This window comes from Chiroxiphia lanceolata, chromosome 8 (assembly GCF_009829145.1).
Source record: "Chiroxiphia lanceolata isolate bChiLan1 chromosome 8, bChiLan1.pri, whole genome shotgun sequence".
NCBI classification, from domain to species: Eukaryota; Metazoa; Chordata; class Aves; order Passeriformes; family Pipridae; genus Chiroxiphia; species Chiroxiphia lanceolata.
The window spans coordinates 25,451,904-25,473,507 of record NC_045644.1 but is presented as its reverse complement, the minus strand read 5'-3'; the positions used below and the strand labels follow the sequence as shown (position 1 = coordinate 25,473,507).

Sequence of the window (21,604 nt, the reverse complement as noted above, 5' to 3'; positions counted from 1 at the left end):
ATAGCACAGGGCAGAGCTTCCAGAGGAAAGTTCACCTACAGCCATTTCTAAAGTTGGTAATGATGTAGTTTGGGGCCCTTTCTTTTTTCCCTAGAGAGCAAGATTGAAAACTAGATCCTCATCCAAATCCAGTAGCTCTTGGTTTTTAGACACCTGAGCACTCCTTATTCACCACAAAGCCTCCAAGCGATGCTGGGTATCAGAGTGAGTACATGAGTGCAATAAACTTCCCATTCTTTGCTAAAATTCAAAGGAGCCTTAGGGAACTAGATACTCGAGTCCCACTGTTTCTGACAACTATTGTCTTGCTTTCAGCTTGCAGTTCTTCTGGTTTACAGACACACCACATCTGTGCCTTATTCTCTGTGTTCACCAATACTTTTCCATTTTCTCCTAGCGCCCTAATACTTCCTAGTAAGCAAAACAGTACGTGTGGTTTTGCAGTTGCTGCTGATTTTATATCAGAACCTTGTAGTCCCAGACAGTATTGCAACAATCTGCATAACTTTAAAGAAGTAGGGCAGATTGGGATGTTAACACACCAATTGGCCCCTTGTCTGTAATCTAGGTCTCTTCTCTAGATGCGTATCAGTTAAAGCCAGCTCAATAGTCATAAACTTCTATTTTCTAGCAGTGCTTGTAACCTGCTGTGTAACAACCCTTTTGATACTAAAGATATCTCCTGCCATGTTTTCTCCACTGCCAAGCACCGATTGTTGACATAAGTGTTTCATTTAATAAATATTACCACTGTGTATGAGCATGAGGGGATGATTCAGCAGTGTCAGGGGCCCCGTGGCAGCAGTCCTAACAGGAAGACAAAAGTGATTACTTCATAGCAAATGGAGCAGGCCCCAAACCTAGGACGCTTAGAGAAACATCCTTTTTGCACTAAATTGTCATGCCTCTGGATTGCATTAATAATGACAACATGTGCATAAGCAGCAATTTGTCAGGACAAGCACGTCTGTCTGATAAAAGGCAACATACAATGCCTGAAATCAGGAACTGAGCCCAGAGCCAGGACACCTGGGCTCTCCTCCCAGCCCTGTTGCTGCCCTGCACATGACTTCCATCCCTGTCTGAGTTTCTCATCTGTAAAATGGGGATCATGACATTCACCTCTCTAAAGCAACCTGTGGGTCTCTGTAAGATCATTATATGAACACTAATCAAAAAAATTTTCCATGCACTATTATCTCAGCCATACCTTTTTAAAGCCTTTCTTGAGAATCAAAATTATTGAAACTTAGTAACTCCTACCTACAGCTGACTTGCCTTGGCAACCAGTGAAACACATTAAGCTTGTGACCAAAAACTTATAGCCAGTCTTGAGGAACTGACTGTGAGCCTAGTCATTCCTTTTATTTTTTATTTAGAAAATTGATAACAGACTTCCACAGTTAAATTCATAAAATCTGCTCATCTTTGAACTGCTATGCCAAAAAAAATCAGCCTTTTATAGCAAGACTTCTACATGTGTAAATACCAAGTTACACAAATACAAGTGTGTACTACTGTTCCTTCGGTAGCCAAGAATTTTAATTCAGCTGCTAGGCTGTCATAGCATTTTATCTAACATACAGTTTCTGTGAGGTATAAAAAAATAAAATGGAGAGACCAGATATCTAGGTATCCACAGATGAAGATAAAGGATGAGACATTTATTCATTCAGGAGGACCACATGCTCCAAAAATAATTGCATTTGCATCCTAGTGATATTCATGAATGAAAAAGCATTCAGTGAGAGGAATGAATGTTCACAAAACTTCCCTGAAGAAATCCAAATGTTCAGAAGTTTAGTTGTCAGTAACAGACTGATTTGTGGTAAAATTGTCTAAAATTTATGAAAGATAAGTTTGCCACATTTGCTACTGGATGAATTCCAGTGAACCTTAATTTGAGACTGGTTGAAGAATTAAATGGTATTTTAATTATTAAACATCTGTATGAATCTAGTGTAAATCATAAATCCTGTCTGTTCCACATAATTTTTTAATAAACTTGGGTTATAGATTCAATAATGTATGTTGAATAGGTGTTGTAGTTTTAAGGACTGTGAAAAGTGCCCTTTCTGTTACCTGACACAGGCAAGACTGACCCCACTGCAGACCCCACGTCTGTGAACGTTGAAGTCTGTCCCATCCGGGAATACAGCGGGAGCAAAGAGCAGAGCCAAGTTAGACCTGCAGGATTACTGTGTGCTCTTGCTGGATGAAAATCTTGTTTTTAAATTGACTCTGAAATAAATATTTAGCTATAAGCCTTTGAGAGTCATGGTTTGTTTGGGTTTATGTTCTACACCATCATGTCACAGTATTTGGTAATTCACATCCCTTGGGGTGGCTTCCTACTTAGAGCATTACACAAAGAATGCATTTTCAGGCTGGATTTCCAGTAAATAACCCTGCAGTTCCAGGAGATTGACTAAAATAGCAGCACGCCTGCAGCACAATGCCACTTTAGTTAAGTTCAGATCTCTCTCTTACTCTGATTACATCCTCTTCTGTCTTCCCCCCAACACTAGCATAATTGTCAGTGTCCTCTGCCTATGGGCATCTTGGTTTTCACCAAGTTCTTCACAACCTTATCTTTGCCTGAAACCATGCTCTCGTGGAATCCTGCACTCTGTGTTGCTTGATTCATGTTTCCAGCCCTTTCCATAGAGTCGTCATCTTCCACCATAAGAGTAACAATGGCCAAGTTCTGCCAATACTGCCAAAAGTCTCAAGATACCCAGCACCTTTTCTCAGACTATTAGACAGAAACAGCCTCAAAAGAGAGATCACCCTTAGTAAAGAACAATGACTAAACAGATACTTCAAGAAATTTTAAGAAATCCTCTAGTGGATGTAAAATCTTAAAGTGTATCTTTGTCATATTGTTTTATGAGTTGCAGTTGCCACATGTCCTTCTGAATACTGTTTTTTATTAACTGCAGATGAGTTTTTACCATGCCTAACTCATTGTTCTCACTCTTTATAAATCCTTGATTCTGGTTTTTAATCCAATTTGATTTGCAGTCTCAGTGAGTGCCAGAGATTGGAACTACGTATTGTATGAGGCATAGTCCTTTAAATCTTTTGCAAAAGAGCTAGGAGAACTTCTAGTTTATCTACTCTGCACTTGTTATGTACTCTTTCGGTTACTGTGTATAAACAGTCCCAGTGTTTCTTTGGCCTTCAAAACAGCCTTCTGAATCTCTACACTTTATTGGTACCTGCCTGCAGATTGCTTCAAGTCAAGCTGTGGACACCCACTGAAGTCCCCACATCCACAAATCCTGTTGTTGTATCATAGAAGGCAATCGTATATGATTTACCCTCAGTAAATCCATGCTGACTGTTACTGGTGATCTCTGTGCATGCACAGAAGTAGCTTCTAAGAGGATGAGCCCTGTGGTTTTTCCAGAGACTGAAGGCAGGCTGACCAGCCTTTGATTTTGCAGATCACCCTTTTGGCGTCCTCACAGTCAAGTCAGAAGAGGTAGCAGGGTCTTTGTGGATCTAATATACAATAAGCAGAATAACCAATGCAGATTTTAGCCCTCTCAGAAGGAATTGGCCAGAAATACATTACCAGATTAGAGGAAAATCTCTGTTGGACAACTCAAGCAGTCATAAATCTGAAGAAACATTAGTTACATTTGTTTCACTTGTAGACTAAATGAGCTCTTGAAGGTGACTTTATAGTTTTGCATACAGATAACTGTGCTTGGTTCAGCCATTCCTGAAATGCATTCTTCTCTTTTTGTCAGTTAGCTTACTCCAGGACAGGGTGCCAACTGGCTGGTTGACTTATCAGGGTGAGTTAGCGGTGTGTTGTGAGAAACGTACGAAAAAACCTGAATGCTAAAGAAATATTTTTTGTCTTGTTTTCATAGTGTTTTCTGCAGTCCTTTGCTTGCCACTTCATTTTCTTTTCTCTCCTCCTTGTTTTCCTTTCAGCCCTGAGCGTTTATTCTCTTCTCCTTTCTTTTGCTGGCCTAAATTGGCAGGAGGTATTGCTGAGCAGAAGAGAAACCTCTCTCTCACATCTGTATAGCTTTACTACTGCTCGCATTTCCGGGGCAGTACTTTCACTTACCCCATATTTCACTCTGCAGAGACAGCTTGGCTAGAGCATAGCCCATTTTCCAGTCACAGATGTCTCTATCAGATTCATGCCTGGTTCTTGGTAGAAAGAATTTTTTTAGTTGTTGTGCTTCAACTGATACAAATGAACCCAAACCAATATACAGCAAATTTCCTTATCCTCTTTTCCTTTTCTTTCTGATCCTGTGTGTTTGCTTCAGTACTCACATGAGGAAAGGCTGGTGTTTAATTCTAATTAAAAAATTAACTGATATTTCATTAAAGATAAATGACTGAATTTTTAATACATTTCTTTTCAAATAGTAAAACATTTGACTACAGCTCTGGTCTTACAATAAGTGACAAAACATACAAGGTCGTGAATTTTCAGTCAGATACTTGTTTGTATAAAGATTTTCCCCAAACTTCAGGGGAATTTCCAACTGCACTATGGGTCATCCTGCATGAATCGAGCTGTAAGACTGGAAACTAAGATTATTATTTTTTTCCACTCTAGCTGACTGATTTTAACTTCTGGAAGAGAGTTCAGTTCCATCGTAGAATCTAAGTAGTCTTTAACTAAAGTATGTGCAGATCTATTGCCAAGAAAAGAAAAGAAAAAACCAAACTATGAAGAGAAGCACAAGGTATTAGTAAGGTGCTATTTAAAACACTGTTTTCTCAGAACTGTTGCTGAACTGGTCCCTGCTAGTGATGGAGTGTTCTCATGCTGACATACTGGCAGCAGGTCACAACAGAGTAGCTCAGTTCACATCAGTGCAGCCAGCCAGTATGTTTGCACACCTACACTGTCAAAATTGTTCAGTGCATGGATTTTAAATACAATAGGAAAAATCGGTTTCTTAGTCTGATCGTATCAACTTCCTTGATCTTTTATTTTTATTCCTGTCTTTCACGTTCATTCTTCCCACCATTGCCATCCAAATGAAAGAGGTGAAGGGAGAGGTGGGAGAGAAGGAAAGAGAAAGGAGGAGCGTATTTCCTTGGCTAGTCCAACTCAGACACATTCAAAGAGTTCTGCTGGGCAATCTTGCATATCAGGTTTTATCTCTAGTCAGGATCCAAAAAGCAGTGTCCTAGTGCTCTCCAGTAAAAGGGTAAATGTCACCTGGAAACAGACCTTCTATACTTGCTGTTATTTTTTCCCAGCTGAAGAACTAAGATAAAGTGGAAGAGTAAATGGATCAGTTTTTGCACAGGCACTGTTTCCAGAGAGCAGTGCTCCCAGGGAGGAAGAGTGGTTGCAGCAGAGGACAACCTATGGTTGTCATCAGGGTTCTGTGCAGGACAAAAATGGGATGTCTGCCAGTTCCCAAACCGAATGGGAGCAAAGCCATAGGTATACAGTCTCTAACTTCCACAGCTGCCAGGAAAGCCTGTGTTACATCAGTAACTCCATAGGTCTCCTACAACCATTCATCCCAGTCTGTATCACAGCTCTGGTTTTAATTGCATCTGAGGTGAACTCAGCAGAAAAGTATCTTTGTCCTGAGTGATAGACAACTATTTACTTCCAGTTTTATGTAACCCTATATCATCACCAGAAGAGAAAGACAACACCCACCCTCACCAATCAGTCTTCTCTCATGGTGTGTCTGGTACAAGTGAGCGAGCATTATAAAGCACTACAGCAAAAACTGTCACAAAATCTTAGTTGCATGAAACAATCTTAGAGCCTAGGAATTAGCTGTTTTCGTGTTTGTTTACCCTAGCATCAATATGACTTTAATGGGTAACGTAACAGGTTGGGGGGGTTTTAAATATTTTTTTTTATGTATAATTAAAAGGCAGGATTATCTCTTCCTACCATAGTTTACCTCAGAAAAAAATTACACTCTGTGGCATCCTGCGATCCTGACAGCTGTACAGTTGTTTTACATGGGAATATAGATGCATGTTTGTCTTGAGAGCTCCCAAATCCCTGCATTCTCCATAGGAAAGAATGGGGCAGGAAATTTCTGGGTTACTGGGCTCTTCGGCGCAGATGTCCCTTTTGCTTTCACACATATTTCTACAGCAAGATGAGAGCCATCTTAAGCAAGAGACACAGAGTCTCATTCAGCAGTGGTTCTTTTCTTTTTTGTGTGCTCTAAAATAGTCTGAGTGTTAGGAAGAGTAACTGAACTTTTCCCTAGATACTCACACAGGGGAATGAAACTGGGCTAAGAGTACTTCCCCCACCCCCTTTAAGAAAAGAAGCAGGTAAGTTCAGGTTCCTCCAAACTAAGTTTACTATTGGAATCATAAGACCATCCAGCAAATACCTGCTTTCAGTATAATTTTTCATGTGCTTTTGATGTTAAATATGTATTTAAGAACTTGTTTGCTTGGGTAGTTAGGCTTGGGACAGAAGATATATGCTAACACCTAGATTTCAGGGATTCTATGATCGCAGGTCTTATGCTGAGAGCTTTAGGTATCAAGTGCCAAAGACACAGGATTTACATTCTCTAATATTTTCCTATATCCTGCAGTCCTTAATCCCTAAGTTCAAAGAGAGCTTTTCTTAAATTAAATCAGTGATAGAACTTAATTCATCTTACCTCTTACTTGTATTCTTACACTCTTTTTATTCTGTTTGACCCACATTGCTATAATAAGAAGAGTCTATAACATTATTAATTTTGCCTTGCCACATTCCTTTTAAGGCAGGAGTAACTAGTAATCCATGGGGAAGTGTGAGGAATAAGAAGGGCAACAACATGTCCTATGTGACATATTGGAATTAAACTCACTTCCCTTGAGGTCCTGTTCTAGATCTGGAAAGGTTTTTTTCCCTTAACACAGGTTCTCCTTCAGCCATATTTTGTGCTTTATATAAAAAAACTATAGGAAGGCATAGGCCTACTATGAGAAGCAGAAAATTATGCCTACTCTGTACTTTGTGTAAATATTCTCTTAGTAGAAGTTTTGGCTTTTGTTTTGTGACATAACCTGAGAAACAATAGTGGCTTTCTATTCCCGTGGAATACATAAAAAGCAAAGAAAGAAAGAGGAACCAAAGTGCTCAAGATGTAACAAGACCACAGGCACAACTTTTCTGGAGGGTCTAAAAGGCTTGAACCCCTCTAAGGGGTTTCACCCAAGCATCTGCGGTGCAGCTTCACATGATGAAGAAGCTGTGTACTCTCCCTCCTGGAAGCAGCCAGCATCTTAAAAATGTACAGGGACCAAAATTTCCCAGTGATTATTGCTCCTCTCTGAAGTGACCTGCTATATACATATTTAAGATGGCCTGGGAGAGGATGCTCAGTGATTTAAAAAAAAAAAAAAAAAGAAAAAAATCAGGGTGTTTAGAGGGGTTGAAAACAGGATGCCTAGGAGGTAAGGCACTAGCATACTGGCTTATTCCAGTGTGCAGAGGAGAACTGGGAATTCAAAGTGATACCTGTATAGTACTTCAAGGAAAGCACAATAAAAACAAATGCACTGGTTGTCGTAAGTTCCATATCAGTTATGAGGCTCTCACTAAAAGAAATTTTAAAACTCAGAATTTCTATTATTTATATTCAGTTCTCCTCAAATCAGACACCAGTTGAAAGTGAGGAAATGTTACTGCCCCTCTGTTTACATTCATTCCAGTGGCACCTGTATCTTTTTCCCACTGACTTCTACGGCACAAGTTCTGCTGCTGTTGGTTAAACCCAATTTGAAACCACACAGGTTCATTCACTGCTCTGCAATCTGATTTCCCTGTGGATTATGAGAAGCAGGTTTTGCTTGTACCATAATCTGTTCACACATTCTGACAAGAAAATGCACAGCTCAAAATGCCTATAAATAAAGCACTATTTTAGGTCCAAACCTCAAAAAAAAAATCCCAGAACATTAAACGGTTGCAGCAGAAATAGCCAATGTCCCTATTTTTTATGGGAACAAGATAGTATCAACGTGGAATATTTTAGAGCAATGTAACCAGCGTAAAACTGCTCAAGTTATAACTGATGACATTTTGACCACAGCATACAATCCCCAGACATGCAATTTACTGAGTATAAACAAACCAGAAGAAGAGGAGAGAAAACTCCTGTGAGTCTGCTACATGTGATACACACAAGCGCTGCAGAAATCTGCTGATAATCCCCTTTTCAGTTTGTGTTCGCAGCTAAATCTACTTCACTTCCTACGACACTGAACATTATGCAGTCCTTTGAGGTCCACCACAGCCATAAATCCCAGGCAGGAAACAGAGCAGGAAAAGACAGCATTTCATTTTCTAAAGCCATCCCAAAGTAAGCAGGTCAAACAAAGTTTGGAATTGAAGCTCTTGAAATCCAGGATATAATTGTGTATGTTTTTCTGTTTGTTTTGTTACCAGTTAACCGGATGCAACAAATAAAACCATTTTTCTTCCTTATTTTCTCTCTCTCTGACTGCCTCATTGGGAGCTCCTCTTTGAGAGCCAACCTCTCCAGGAGCCAGTGCTTGAGGTCATAGCTCCCTAACTTTAGGACATCTGCTAGGTCAAATGTACTTGAAGAGAATCAGCTGCTTGTAGCCAGCACATTAACAGCACACTAGAATCACAGACAAATGCTGAGGGTCTCTCTTTTTCCATCTCTCTAACAAATACAGAGTCACATATATTCATATATCACATCTAAAATTTCTTGTCTTGATCAGAGCTCTGTCTTCAATCTAATACAGAGCATTAGATTAAGAGCTCAAGCTCTTAAATGTTTGAATCCTCAGCTAGAGTAATTACAGAAAAAAAAATTGCAAACTAAAATACTACCTTCACTTTTGGCACTAGGTATTGAATCCTGCCCTGTACTGTACTCTCTCTGATTTTCTGGAAAAGCATAGAAGTAAAGATACAAAAAAAAGCCCCTAATTTACTGTTTTGAACACCTGAAAAATAGATTGATGAGCTATACTTTGTGAAAACAAAACCCTTCTTGATGTCTGAAGCTCAATTCCAAATCCAAGAGAGTCTCTAAAGCACTAGTTGCTTATGAAGCACTTGATACCCCTTCTTGTATTCATTATTTAAAACATTTCATTTATTTCAGTAGCAGATATAAGAAAAAAGCAAAGAAATACCCAGTATTTGTGTTCGACTCTCCAATTAAAAAAAATGTGTATACAGATGAAGAGGAAAAATGTATTTAGTAAGAAATTATTTCTTCTTTTTAAGTCACCCAGGGTTTGTCCTAGAGCTCCTTGAAGCCGTCTTTTATGCCATAAATGAAGTGTTAATCGGAAATAGAGCAGTCAGTTTTTACAGTAAGGAAAAAATCTGCTTGGAAAAAAAATACACCAGGCCTGATTCAAAACTTGCACACTGGAGTGCCAGGTTGGCAGCAGTTGAAAGTGCAGTGGAATTGAAAGGTTTCCATCTTGCTAAGCTTTAACACAGCATGTTAGATATTTGTACTGCTTTGGCACAGACCTGCAGCCCCAAGTGTACTAATTTCTGTTAAGCTTTTGAAACTCTCATTCAGGTGCCTGAAAAAGCAGAAGGTACAAGGAAATTGGTAACATACCCCTCAGGGACTACCTAAAAGCCAGTCAAAATTGCAGTACCTGTATTTAGGGAATTGCAGTAAAAAATCCTTCTGTGAAGTTCATCTCTGTAACAGAGTTTAGGAGGGAAATGCTAGGAGCTAGATTCACAGCCACTATAAAGGCATCGAGCAGCATTTACCCATATATTTATATCTGTTTAGACTAGCTAAGGATAAGTCCTCACCCATCTTCACCAAACCTAGTGTTATAAAAATAAATAGGAAAAATCATATATTAAAGGCCCTTTTAAGCTCTGTCCACTATATCCTCTGCCATCCAACACACTTTATTCTTTCCATGTATACTAAGAACTCATTTCAGTTTTGTACCTATTCTTTTCAAGTCTGCTGACAGAAAACATTAAAGAGGAAAGGTATACTCAAGAGACTGATGCAGGTTTTCTACAGGAGTCTGTGTCTTTTGCAGTAAACAAAGTCTTGCAAGAAAAGTAAGAATAAGGGAATAAACAAAGGTAGCACATTAATAGTTATATTTTCCACTTCAAAGCATTTTCCTCATATTTTATTCTGTAGTAACAAGATCAAAAATTGGTTAAGTTTAAATTTTCATTGGACAGCCCCTAGGGAAAGCTCTTCTGCTTGTCTGCAGGGGCCATACAATCCCCAGCTGAGCCCAGGTGCAGGGAGGCAGTGCAAGCTGTCAGCCTTGCCTCCAGTCCTCTCTCTGCCCTTGTAAGATCAGCACACAGGAAGAGCACGAGGTAACAGCTTTGGTCTGCAGGAGTTTGTCTCTCAGGAACTAGATTGAAAAACATGTCTTGGTAAGTCCAACACAAGCAGCATGTTTGAACCAAGACAGCTCAACAGGGAAAACGGAGCCTTTTATAAAAACATTCTTGCTAATCTACTTGATACCACTTGAGCCACCAAAAAGCGCCGGTCTGAAAACAAACATATCTTTCTTATGCTGACTGTAAGTCATTTTGATTCTATCTGCACCTTTCAAGTTAGAAGGCAAAGTGTAGGGAAAACACAGGTTTTCATGGAACATTTGACAGTTGCATTGTTTATCATCTCCACCCAAAATAAGAAATATGGTACGTTTAGTTACTTGTGATTGTTTCAGTGGAAGTGAATTATGACCCAATGCTGCCACTTGGTTAGCACATTCATGACATGGTTATTAACTCATATCAGCTATGCTCTAACAGATAGAGTACTCTCAGGTTATATTTCTGAGCAGCAAGACCAGAAGGGAGTTTATGGATGAAGACACCACCACTGGCTCAGGACATCCCTCAATTGCAAATTGGTGGAGTCTGGAGGAGCATACTGGGTAAAACTGTTTTATGCTTAGCTTGGTTTTGTACTCTCCTCTGACATCCATGGCTGGACCTACCAAAGACTGGAGCAGCACTTTGTCTGGTGCAGTACAGCAATTCTGACATGCACAAAATGATACTATACAAAATGATACGGCTCAAGGAAAGAAATAACTGCCTTTAGTTACAATAAAAATAAAAAAGTCCAACTCCAGAGATGGCAATACAGTTACCATACCTGCTATTAGACCTACATTAACAAAAAATAAGGCATTAGGCATGCTACAGAACAGAATAAAATCTTAACATGGAACTGGTTACTGATGTCATGCACCATTCAAGATGTGATTCAAATACTAGGTAGTAACAACCTCAGAAATTATTTACAGTTTGTGGAGAGGGAAATAGGCTTGCAGCTCATTTATTACATACTATTTGGGAAGGAAAGAGTTTAATTAGAAAATAACAGGGAATCTTTTGTTTTCAAATACAGTTTAGATTTTATTGACTTTTAAAAAGGTACAAAATTAAGGTTGAGACTGCTTCATCACTTCAGGGCTGATAAAAACCTTGCATTGTCTGAGCATTCAGCATGATCTGATCTGGTTTTGGAGCTGGAAAGCTTAATTCTTTGTCAAAATAAGACGGTTAATATTTTTAGCATGTCATCAAACAGATGACAAACTTACACATCATGTGACTCAGTTAATTTCTGAATGGATTTACCAAGTGTGTGCAGTGAGATGTGTGTCAGCACAGTCCTTTATTTGTCTAACACACAGAATGTGTGGGCATGTACAGGTCAATGTACAAACATACCCCGCACTCGCTTTCTGAAGTATTGGCTCATGCTGAGAGCCCTGTTTACAGCATCTGATGAGAAATCTTTCTTAAACCCTTTTTAATTTCAGTGCTGTCAGGATTCAGCTCCTCTGTGTTAGTGTTAACACATACAGTAAGAAAAAGTTAGGAGTACATTTAGCATTAAAAGCCTGTGAAACGTACACTAGAAACAAACCAGTGCTCGTCTCTGAATGATACATTTTTATCAGCCCTACACACAAAGACTACCAAATCACAAAGGCGGGAGACATGAGGGTCTTTTGAGCCTGTCCAGGAGACAGGAAGAAGACAAAGGAAAGGCATTTGTGCCCTTTTATCATACCTTAGGCTCAGAACATCAGGTTTCAGCATCACTGGGTTTTGTAAGGGGTTCCTTGGAAGACAGTGAATAAGCAGAGGATGGTCATATCAGGGGGTCTGAAGTCTGGACAGCAGTTTGACTAAGGTTTTGAGTATAACTGGGTTTTGAACTATGATATAAGCAGATTTTTTACACTTACTAGTGAATCTAGGATCAAGCTGGTAGGCTGTTTCTTTTTGAACAGCAGATTTTGCTGAATTTTTTTTTTAGCAAATTAAATACTACTTGGTACTAATCTACCAAGATTACTTTAGAAGAGGTTTTTTCCTGCAAAACTTACCATCCCTCTCAGGAGACATGAAGACTTCAGCAAAGAAATTACTATAGCAGATACCCTTCAATAAAAGAAAAGCAAAGGCACAACCTGGTATTTCTAATGTGTGAGCAGGAGAGCTCTCTCATCCCCCACCTTTTGGTGGCAACAACAGGAACTGTTATAGATTTCCACAGTCTCTGCCCAACCCCAAGTACATGCATACACGTAGGAGCAATGTAGAAACTTGCTCTAACTCAGTGTGCTGGCAGCCAAACTTAACTAGAATACAGGTCTCCAAACACTGAAGTCCTGCTCTTGGACCTCATCCCTCTGAAAGTTAAGAATTAATTACTAGGAGGGATTTGGGGGGTTTTCCTTATTTTACATCCCCTTGCTCTTTTCTGCTTTCTGGCTTTCCTGGTGAAAGTGCCCACTGCTCTCCCGTTCTTGCTCCCCTTCCCTAGTTTCCATGGTTCAGATGTTTAAAAACACTTGGTAGAATTCTGCAAGCTTCTTCCAGCTGTGCCAAAGCAAACTTGAACTCACAGCCTTCTGAGGCTTTCCCATCACTGCTGACACCCTCTTGGTGATCTGTCTGCTATGGCGTTTTTGCTGGGGTTTTCTGACCATTTTTGCACATCCACTGTGTAACAGCTAAATGAGCTATGGATGCCAAGGGAAAAAAAAAAACCTACATTGCTTTCCCTTGGTTAATTGCATTACAGAGCTGTTTAAACACACACAAAAAAAAGACAGAGAAACAGATGGGGGAGAAGGGGCAGAAGAAGAGAGAAGCAGTGTGGTCATGTGTACTTGAGAGAGCAAGAGAACTGTAAATGAAGGTGGTCTTAGTGAAAAGTAGCACTGTCTCTTTAAAAATAAAATGTAAAAAAATACCCTTGGTGTTTTCTTTAGTCTTTTTCATTCTTTGGCAGCATCCCAAAGATTTCACTGTCCTTGTCTCCAGCATCTGGAAGCCATCAGGGTAAACAATAGAGTGCTAGGAACTGGAACCCCTGCCTCAGCTCCCATGGGACTTTGCTCTGGAGAACATGAGAACACAAACCATTGGACACCATGTGGTCAATTACTTCAAACTAACAAATCTGTGTGCCTTCCTATTTTCTGTTTTCCTTGGCACCACATGACCCTTTCACAATGGAACCCAGCTGTTGAAAAAGCCAGACATTTTCTTTTTTAACCTCTTGCTTACTTTTGTGCTTGCTTTCCGCAGCAAGCTTAGGGTTGGCACGTACCCTAGGTAAAAGTGTCCCGCTTATTAAAATCCTGGCTGGCTGTAAAGTTTGCCTGTATTAGTCAGCAGAGGGGCTCGAGAGTATTAACTTAACAGGATCATACTGCAATGAGGACTCCACAGGTGGTCCTGTGTTTTCTGGGTTTCCTGACACTGCATGCCAGCACTTAAAGCAGATACACCAGGACACTTTTATAGCCTGCCTGTTTTGTGCAATCAGTAATTGTATGTGCAGTTGTGACCTACTTTTTAAAATTTGTTCCTAGTGCAGGTGCTATATTGGCAATTGCAAAGAGCTAAAGTCATCTCAAAGCCAAAGGCTGTTGAGGGGGCTGCCCCTTTCAGTGCTGTGAAATAAACTTTCCTCTGGATTAGCCACGCTAGATCCAGGACTAAAGCTGGGGGTAACGAAGTGGGGGGCTGACAGATTCTTGTTCTTTCCAGCCTTCTGTTTAAAAAGACAAGCTTTAAACTGTGTGAAACAGATGAGTGTTACTGACCAAACACAAGACTTCTATAGTATATTTAGATGCATCCTCTTACATGTGTGGTTTACTTTGGTTAACTTTTTACAACGAGTGAGGATGCTGAATGGATGGAATTGTGCAAGAGATTTAGAGCTTCACTGTTAGGTCACTTTTAAAGTTGCTGAACGTTCCTAGCACACACTGAAGAAAAGCAGCTGACTGCCACGCCTGCCCCCAGATTCAGTTTTATTTCTGGCAGAAAGGTGGGTATGTATGTAATGCTACACTAGGAGACAGGATAAAACAAGAGGGTGCCATGCAGTTGGATCCTTGCAGCTGGCAGTGCACCCAGAGGTGTGGCTTTACCTGCGTTCTGGCACTCAGCTTCACCAGCTTTGACCTCAAACAGCTTCTCTGCTGTGCAGCCAGTTATGTCAGTTGGTAAAGGTTAGGGAGTCGGCACTGGTGCAGGAGACTGGTGCAGGGTAACTGCATTCAGTGCCAGCTGTTCTGATTGCATCTGTGTCCCAGTGTGGAAGGGCTGTTGCAGTGGCTGCATCCAGCCTTTCTCCACTGATCCTTGAGGCTGGCCTTGCCTCTGGATACAGGAGGGCCTTTCTAGGGCTTCACAGTTCAAGTCCTGACATCTTGGTTACCCCACTGAGCACAACATGCTTTATTCATTTCCAGGGTGCTACATGGAACTATACTACCTAATTTCTATTAAAATTACAGAAATCTGTAGAAACTTAGGACCCATTTCCAGCAGTGGAGTTTTTTCTTTTTTTTCCCCACTCTCTTTAGATTTAAATATAAAACTTTTTCACTATAATGACCTCACATTAAAACACAACTCAACTAATACAAACAAAATTAAACAAAATAATAATATACACGTATCTGCTGTGAGCCACAGACACCAACCATAATCCTGAAAGCTGACAAGTTTAAACTTTAAAGGCAGAGAAAGCAGGACATCACTTGAGTAGGCTGGATAAGCAGGGAATGCTTTCAAATGTTACGTTCAAGCTCATTAAATAGATGCTGTTGAGCCTAAAACTGAGATGGATGCCTGGAATTGGTGGAATCTTGTTCCTCCTCTTCCAGTAAAGTACAGTGTGTATTTTGTGTACATTTTTACAACTATATTTCTTCCAAAAGAGATGAAGAGGAATTATTAAATGGGTTTGCTGGAGGAACTCCTGCTGCAGGATCTAGACATTAAGCCATTTTGTAGCCAGCAGTATAAATACATTTTTTTTTTATCCCAGATCCAATCTATAGCTCAGCAGTAACATTAGGGAAGCTTTTTCCCCTTTTCTGCCAACGCTTTTTGATCCCAAATGTCTGCAGAATTGATTACTGTGATACTGAAGGGGCAAAGGTGATGGGGGAAGGGGAAGGTTAGGACTATGCAGTAGCAACTTAAAAAACACAGTACATATTTAATCTGTTAATATTTATGAAAGAGTTGGCTAAATGTGTGGCAAAAGTTCAAATCAATCTAATACTTCCCTATGTGAACATCTTGGACAGCTTCTTGTCTGGCTGACAGATACAAAAGTATAGATAAAAGTACAGTTCTTTGAAGGAGTGTTCTGCCTGCAGCAAGAAATATACATCTTACAGGAGTTAAGGGATCCTACCTTAGCTAACTAAAGCACTCCTATTACAGCTTGAATGCAAGCCAGGACACAAATAAAACCACTATAATGGCACTGATGGATGACCTAATTCTGGCAATGAGGAGAAAACACATCCATTCTCTTCATCCTGCACCTCTTTAGCATCTGACAATACTGGCCATGAGACACAGCTGTTCCACCAGCAAGAGGTGGCAGACAACCGGAGTGATATGTTCAGATGATTTCAGTCTTTTTCAACAGGAACACCACTTCCAATAGTTGTCCCCCTTCCCTGGCTCAGTTTTGTGACATTCCACAAGAATCAGTTTCCCCTCTGGTCTCTTATCTGTGCGGTTGCATTTGCCAGGAAGGAAAGTTGCTTTTAAATGCCAGCAGTGTGTCTGTGTGTGACACACAGAGGACTAGCTGGTTTTCACTGCCTGCAACCGTATCACTTCTGCAGAGTGAGCCCATATTGAGTGGGGCAAATTGAATTTGTGGATGAAAAACAGCTGCTTGAAGCTGAACAAGAACAAGAGCTGCTGCTGGCAGTCAGGGGACAGAGCTTTTGGAAATGTTTTAGGTAGGACTAGTGCAATCTGAAGACTGGTCAAATTTAGTCACTCTTTTAGGGCTATTGTGGTATTACTCCACAAGACTAACTTTGCATAATTCTGAAGCAAAGTTTTTCTTCCCATCTCCAAACACTGCAGTTATCCACTCTGCAGGAAGCGATCCTGGCTGTTTTACTGCTTCCTCACCTCTCTGAGTGCAATACTGTGTACCTGAATATGATGCCTACACCTCTTAGGAAGCTAAAGGTGTTTAAGTACAGTGCAGCATGTCTCTCTCCAGCAATTCAAGAATCAGCTTGTCTTCTGCAGCTTTCCACAAAACAGAAGTGCAGGCTGGAGTACAGACACTTTAACTGAGTTCATGGGATATTCTAAGCGTCTTTGATTATTTGGCCCATAAAATCCTCATCTTTGAGTTGTTTCATGAACTGGGCCACATTATCTGAGGGTACCTGCCTAGCAGTATCACCAAAAATTTCACTAGCACTCGTCACCAAGGAGAAAAACCTTTTCAGTGGAAAGTTTCCTTTAACTTGAATAATAAGGGCACTCAGGAATTAAGGATTGCCACAAGCCTGCCCGAGTACAAAGTATGCACATTTTGAGCTTGTCTCCAAGTAAACATGTATTGAAATGTGTATGTTTACCCTATGTTTAAAAATAAAAAGTCCTGTCTAGAACAAGATTTCCACTGCACTAAAGGAGGGTGTGACAGATTGTCAAATGATGTACTGCATGGAAGTGCTTTGGTCTTAACACTGATTATACTGGAATAACAAACTTTGTAGAACACTTTCTTCCATCTTTCTGTGCATCTAAAGGATTTGTATCTTACTGCCAGTTTTGAATGAGCATGGCATGCAGAAGACTTCAGCTCCTGTGGTCTCTCTTTACTTGTATTAGTAACATGTTTAATAGGAGTTAATGTTTGTCTGTGGCTGTTCCCTACTTGAAGGAACCTCTTTTTCTGACAGTCAAGAGCATTTTTATTTCCAATTGAGTCTGAGAAAGTGATTGCAATTCTGATGTTGTAAAAGAGATAAAAAGGCAAATCTTCAAGTTCCCAGCAAGTTGTTAGTATTAAAACAAAAAACATCATCTATGTTCATTTTTGGTTTGAAATTCAAAAGAACCAAAAGGCAGTGTGCAATATTGTCCCATCTATTGCAGTTTCTACGCTCAGCTGGGATTTCCTGCTCATTTTTAAATGGAATTGGTAAATCATTAATAGAAAACAGTTTACTCATGCAATTTCATGTTTAAAAATAATTTGCAAGTTGCATGTAGTCAGATTTCTGTGACTTTTTTCATTGATTGCTACAGCTTGTCTTTTTCTACAATAGATTTTAATAAATAGGTCTGTAAGCTGCATTTCCTGCAACTACATACACTAGAGTCCTACATATCACCACTTCTGACAGATCACATAGACTATAAAGTTATATTTCTGCCTCATGGGGCTGAGTTATTACTAACCACTGAGCCCCACAGAGAGAAGTCTGTTTATCATAATGTGACTAAAAGGAGCAAGTAATCAGGGTGGAGAACAGTGCTGAAGAGGGAGAGGTGTAACTGGAAAGAAAGCTTCATTTGTAGATGACAGAGCACAACTTTTCTGCACAGAAGAATGACTTGGAAGAGATTTTACTCATACTTTTTTTCCTCCTCTGTTTAAGTTTTTAAACATGAAGAAAACTGATGCTAAGAGAAGAAAAAAAGAAAATAAAAGAATAAGGAAAAGCATGAAAGTTATAGCTGGAAAAAAAGAACACAAAAATAGAGAACTCTGTTAATTAACTACCAATAAGTGCACTCTATCTGATGGTCATTTGATCCCAATTACTCTTGTTTTTTCTGGAAGAGAACTGACTTCAGGCAGCTGATCATCAAGAAGGACATGCATGTCTACAAGGCTGAAAGAACTGATTGCATTGCTCACACTGTTTCTGCTGAGAGGAGACAGGAGTACTAAAGTCATACCTGCCTTCAGCACTAGTCAGCATTTTGGACAGCTGATTCTCACTCAGATGTAATATAGAAAATTTTTTTACTTCCTTTTAACTGTCCAAATTTCCCACCATCTACAAGTGTACATTTTGTGTCTATTTTGTCATACCTGGTCTGCAGTGCAAGGTTTCAGAGCATTCCCTTCAAAATAGGGTGCTGCACACTGCAATTTCTACTAAGAAAGACTAAATGAACACATTGTACCTAATGTGGGTGAAAATGGCATTCAGTTTGCTGCTTCTGTGGTCAGGTACCAGAACATACTGGGATTTAAGCTGCTGGTTTAGGCAGTGCCCCCGATAACTCTGGTTCAGCTACCATCTGGTCTTGTTTGTTTTCAAATACCTGTTTACGTGACTAAGCACTTGGCTTAGAAAAAGCAAATGTGCAAACAGTACAGATGCTGCAAAGGGAAGTTCATCTTTACACTGGCCAAAAGGGTCATAGGCCCTTTGCTCCTATTCTGGATCTTGCTGTGGTGGTACATCATTAGTCTAGGAATTTCAAGGCAGCCATAGGAAGTCAGTATGCCTTGGGTGCTTAATTTCTTCTGCAAACTCTACCTTGTCTTCAGAGTAAGGGTCTGTTTGGCTCTCTTCATCTAAGGGAATGAAAACATCCTTTGCTTATCTCTATCTGAAAGGCCTGAAGATAATTACCATATTCAAATGAGTGCAAAATTCAGTGCTCTAACGCTTTTGTTTATTTATTGTAGCAAACAGCTTTGTGAATAGTTAGTCTCTATTTCCTGGACAGAAGAAAAGTTCTCCATTCTTTATTTATATGCCCTTTTACTGGCAAGGTCTAGCTCTTTCCTTTTATCCTTCCTATTTACCAGTGCAAATACTAAAATGACCCGCTCCCTGCTGCTGCAAGCCCCACATTGTCCCCTTCCCCCTGCCAGGAGCCAACAGCTGTTACTGTGCACAACACAGGCACTACAGGCTCAAATCCAGGCAATCTTGGTCACTGCTTTTCTAGGGAGAAGTTTTAAACTGTAGTTTGAAAAAACTCTCACTGCTGAGCAGGAGCATCATGTGCAATTCTGCTTCTGCTCTTCGTTAATCCATAATGCTGGTTAGCAGAAGAGGCATGATGTTTTTTCTTTTGGTTAAACACTTGTAGCATAACCTACTTTTAGCTGAGCCAATTGTTTGGGAGAGAGAGGGGAATGCAAGTCCTAAATTGGCCCCACACGCTTCAACAGACGATTGCGAAGTTGTGGTTGAAAGCAATTTCTTCTGCAAGTTTACAAAACTGACTTTGCTGTAACAGAGCTGCCTTAAATTTTCAGCACAGCTCTCCGTGTACAGTGTTAAATTGTATGCTTGACAAAGCCCCAAAACAATTTCCAGTGAATATGGACAGTGAGAACGTTTTCCAAAGCAACTTCCTATTCAAAAAGCTGCAAAGCTGTGTACATGTTAGCTGGGACAGACCACCCAGCTTCTATGGCAGCACTTGTGGGCTACCATGACCCACCCTAGTCACCTGAGCAGAAGCTGCAGATGTGCCTGACAAGCAGCATGCACGCTTGGGCTGCCTGCAGGACAACAGCAGCAAACAAAGCAGGGGGTCTGTCTGCTCCCCCAGGAGTGCTGTATGCATATCCAGTGACAGGACAGGACCTGCAGTCTAAGCAGACACGTATCTTCAGGTTATTCCAGTGACAGATGGGATATGGACACCTAACAGCAGCACTCCTAATCTTGTGTCCTCCACACCACCAAGCCAGCCCTGGTAAGGCCTTCTGCCCCATCCCTGCAGAGCAGTGCTGCCCACTGGCAGCTGTAAAATCTGAACTAATAATTTTAAGTATCTCTCCTACTTGGTTAAAAAAGTCCTGTCGAATGCAGATCCATCTACACCCCAAGATGGCTGCACATAGCTCCAACTTTTCTACTAACAGGTATGAATACTGGCATTGGAAGTGCTCCTGTTGTTTGCAGGCACTGTGAAACAAAACAGTTCAGTTTAAAATCAGAGTTCAAAAGCAGAAAAAATTTTTGCAGCTGTTGTTCTACCCTGGAATTTGTTGTGCATATCTCCTTTTTGGGAACACTTCTTTGTTTCACAGTGCCTTCAAAAATATACTGTCGTCACAACCTTCTTGCCAAGTACCACTCCAAGCTGATTATTCACTGCTGCCCCTTTCCCAAGTCAAAGTGCATTTCTAAAACATTTCTCACGTTGATGAGGAGCAACATGTTCAGTCTCTCAGGCCAACCTGTGAGGTAATTATCTGACCTCTCTTTCCTCTACATGAAGCAATGAAACAACCATCTCATAACAGAACTGAAAGATAGTCCTTGTGTGGCTACAGTCTTCTGGTATCAGACTTTTTTTCTTTTAACCCTTCTGCTTTGACAAATACAGTCATAACAAATCACTCAGCTGGCAAAAACTGCAATGTGTCAGATATAAATTAACTGGGGGACAATCTCAACTCAGTTTTTCTTATTAGAAAGTTCAGGTAAGTGCTTTTATATTTCTCTACCTACCCCTACTTACAGAAATTATTTACATGTTTTAAGCTTTACAAGTTTTATAAAAAACAACAATGTGTTATATACCTGAATAAACCCTGAGAAAAACCGCACAAGGACAGCACAGGCATAGTAAAAAATGAGTTTCATCCCATCCTAGTTCACACACATCTGCCCTAATATTCTGAATCAGCTATTAGATCAAAACCCTGACATGAATAACACTGTGTTTAATGGCCCTGAGATGTTTTCAAACATCTACAGGAAGGGAAAACTGATGGCTATATTATTCTGGAGGCTGTTCTTAAAGTTTTTCAGAAGTTGTAATGCGTTTAAGTTTACTAATATCACATAATACACAGTTATTTTTTTTGCCATTTCACAGGTCAAACAAGCACAGAAAAAGCAAAGAATAAAACTACACACATAGACATACAACTATTATTTGCACTTTAAAACACTGGACAGTCATTGCCCCGTCCCCTCTTGTAGAGAAGAGGACTATTTTAATATGTAACATGTAATATTTTAAGAACATTGCCCACTGAAAGTCAGTGAAAGAGCAGGAAAGAGTGCTGACTGTTGGAGAAGCTGCCGAGATAGCACAGATATGAACTCTGACTGATGGGCACATCTATATCTGTGCAAGTTTGGTACTAACACTACACTTCCTTGCTATGCTGCAAATTACAGTGAATGTGTAATTCCACACTTTTTTCTTACATTTCTCTCCTTGATAACACACTGTTATGTTTCTATTTTAGTTCACTGTATCTGTTTACTACAGATTATGTTTATAGTCCTTAAATAGTCTGTCCGTGCACTCTTCAGAGTTTTCTTTACT

The 21,604-nt window shown here is 40.1% G+C and overlaps 1 protein-coding gene across 2 annotated transcripts in view; it reads left to right on the top strand.

Moving 5' to 3' along the window:
• The window catches only part of ZCCHC24 (zinc finger CCHC-type containing 24), a 109,455-nt gene that overhangs the window by 55,424 nt on the left and 32,427 nt on the right, over positions 1–21,604 (top strand). The window contains exon 3 of one of the 2 annotated variants that reach the window (XM_032694414.1): positions 8,188–8,465. The exons of the other annotated variant lie outside the window; for it this stretch is intronic. Within the exon in view, the coding sequence (XP_032550305.1) occupies positions 8,188–8,331 (144 nt within the window). The 3' untranslated portion in view covers positions 8,332–8,465. Of the gene's footprint in view, positions 1–8,187; positions 8,466–21,604 lie in introns of those variants that run through there. 2 annotated transcript variants of the gene reach the window in all.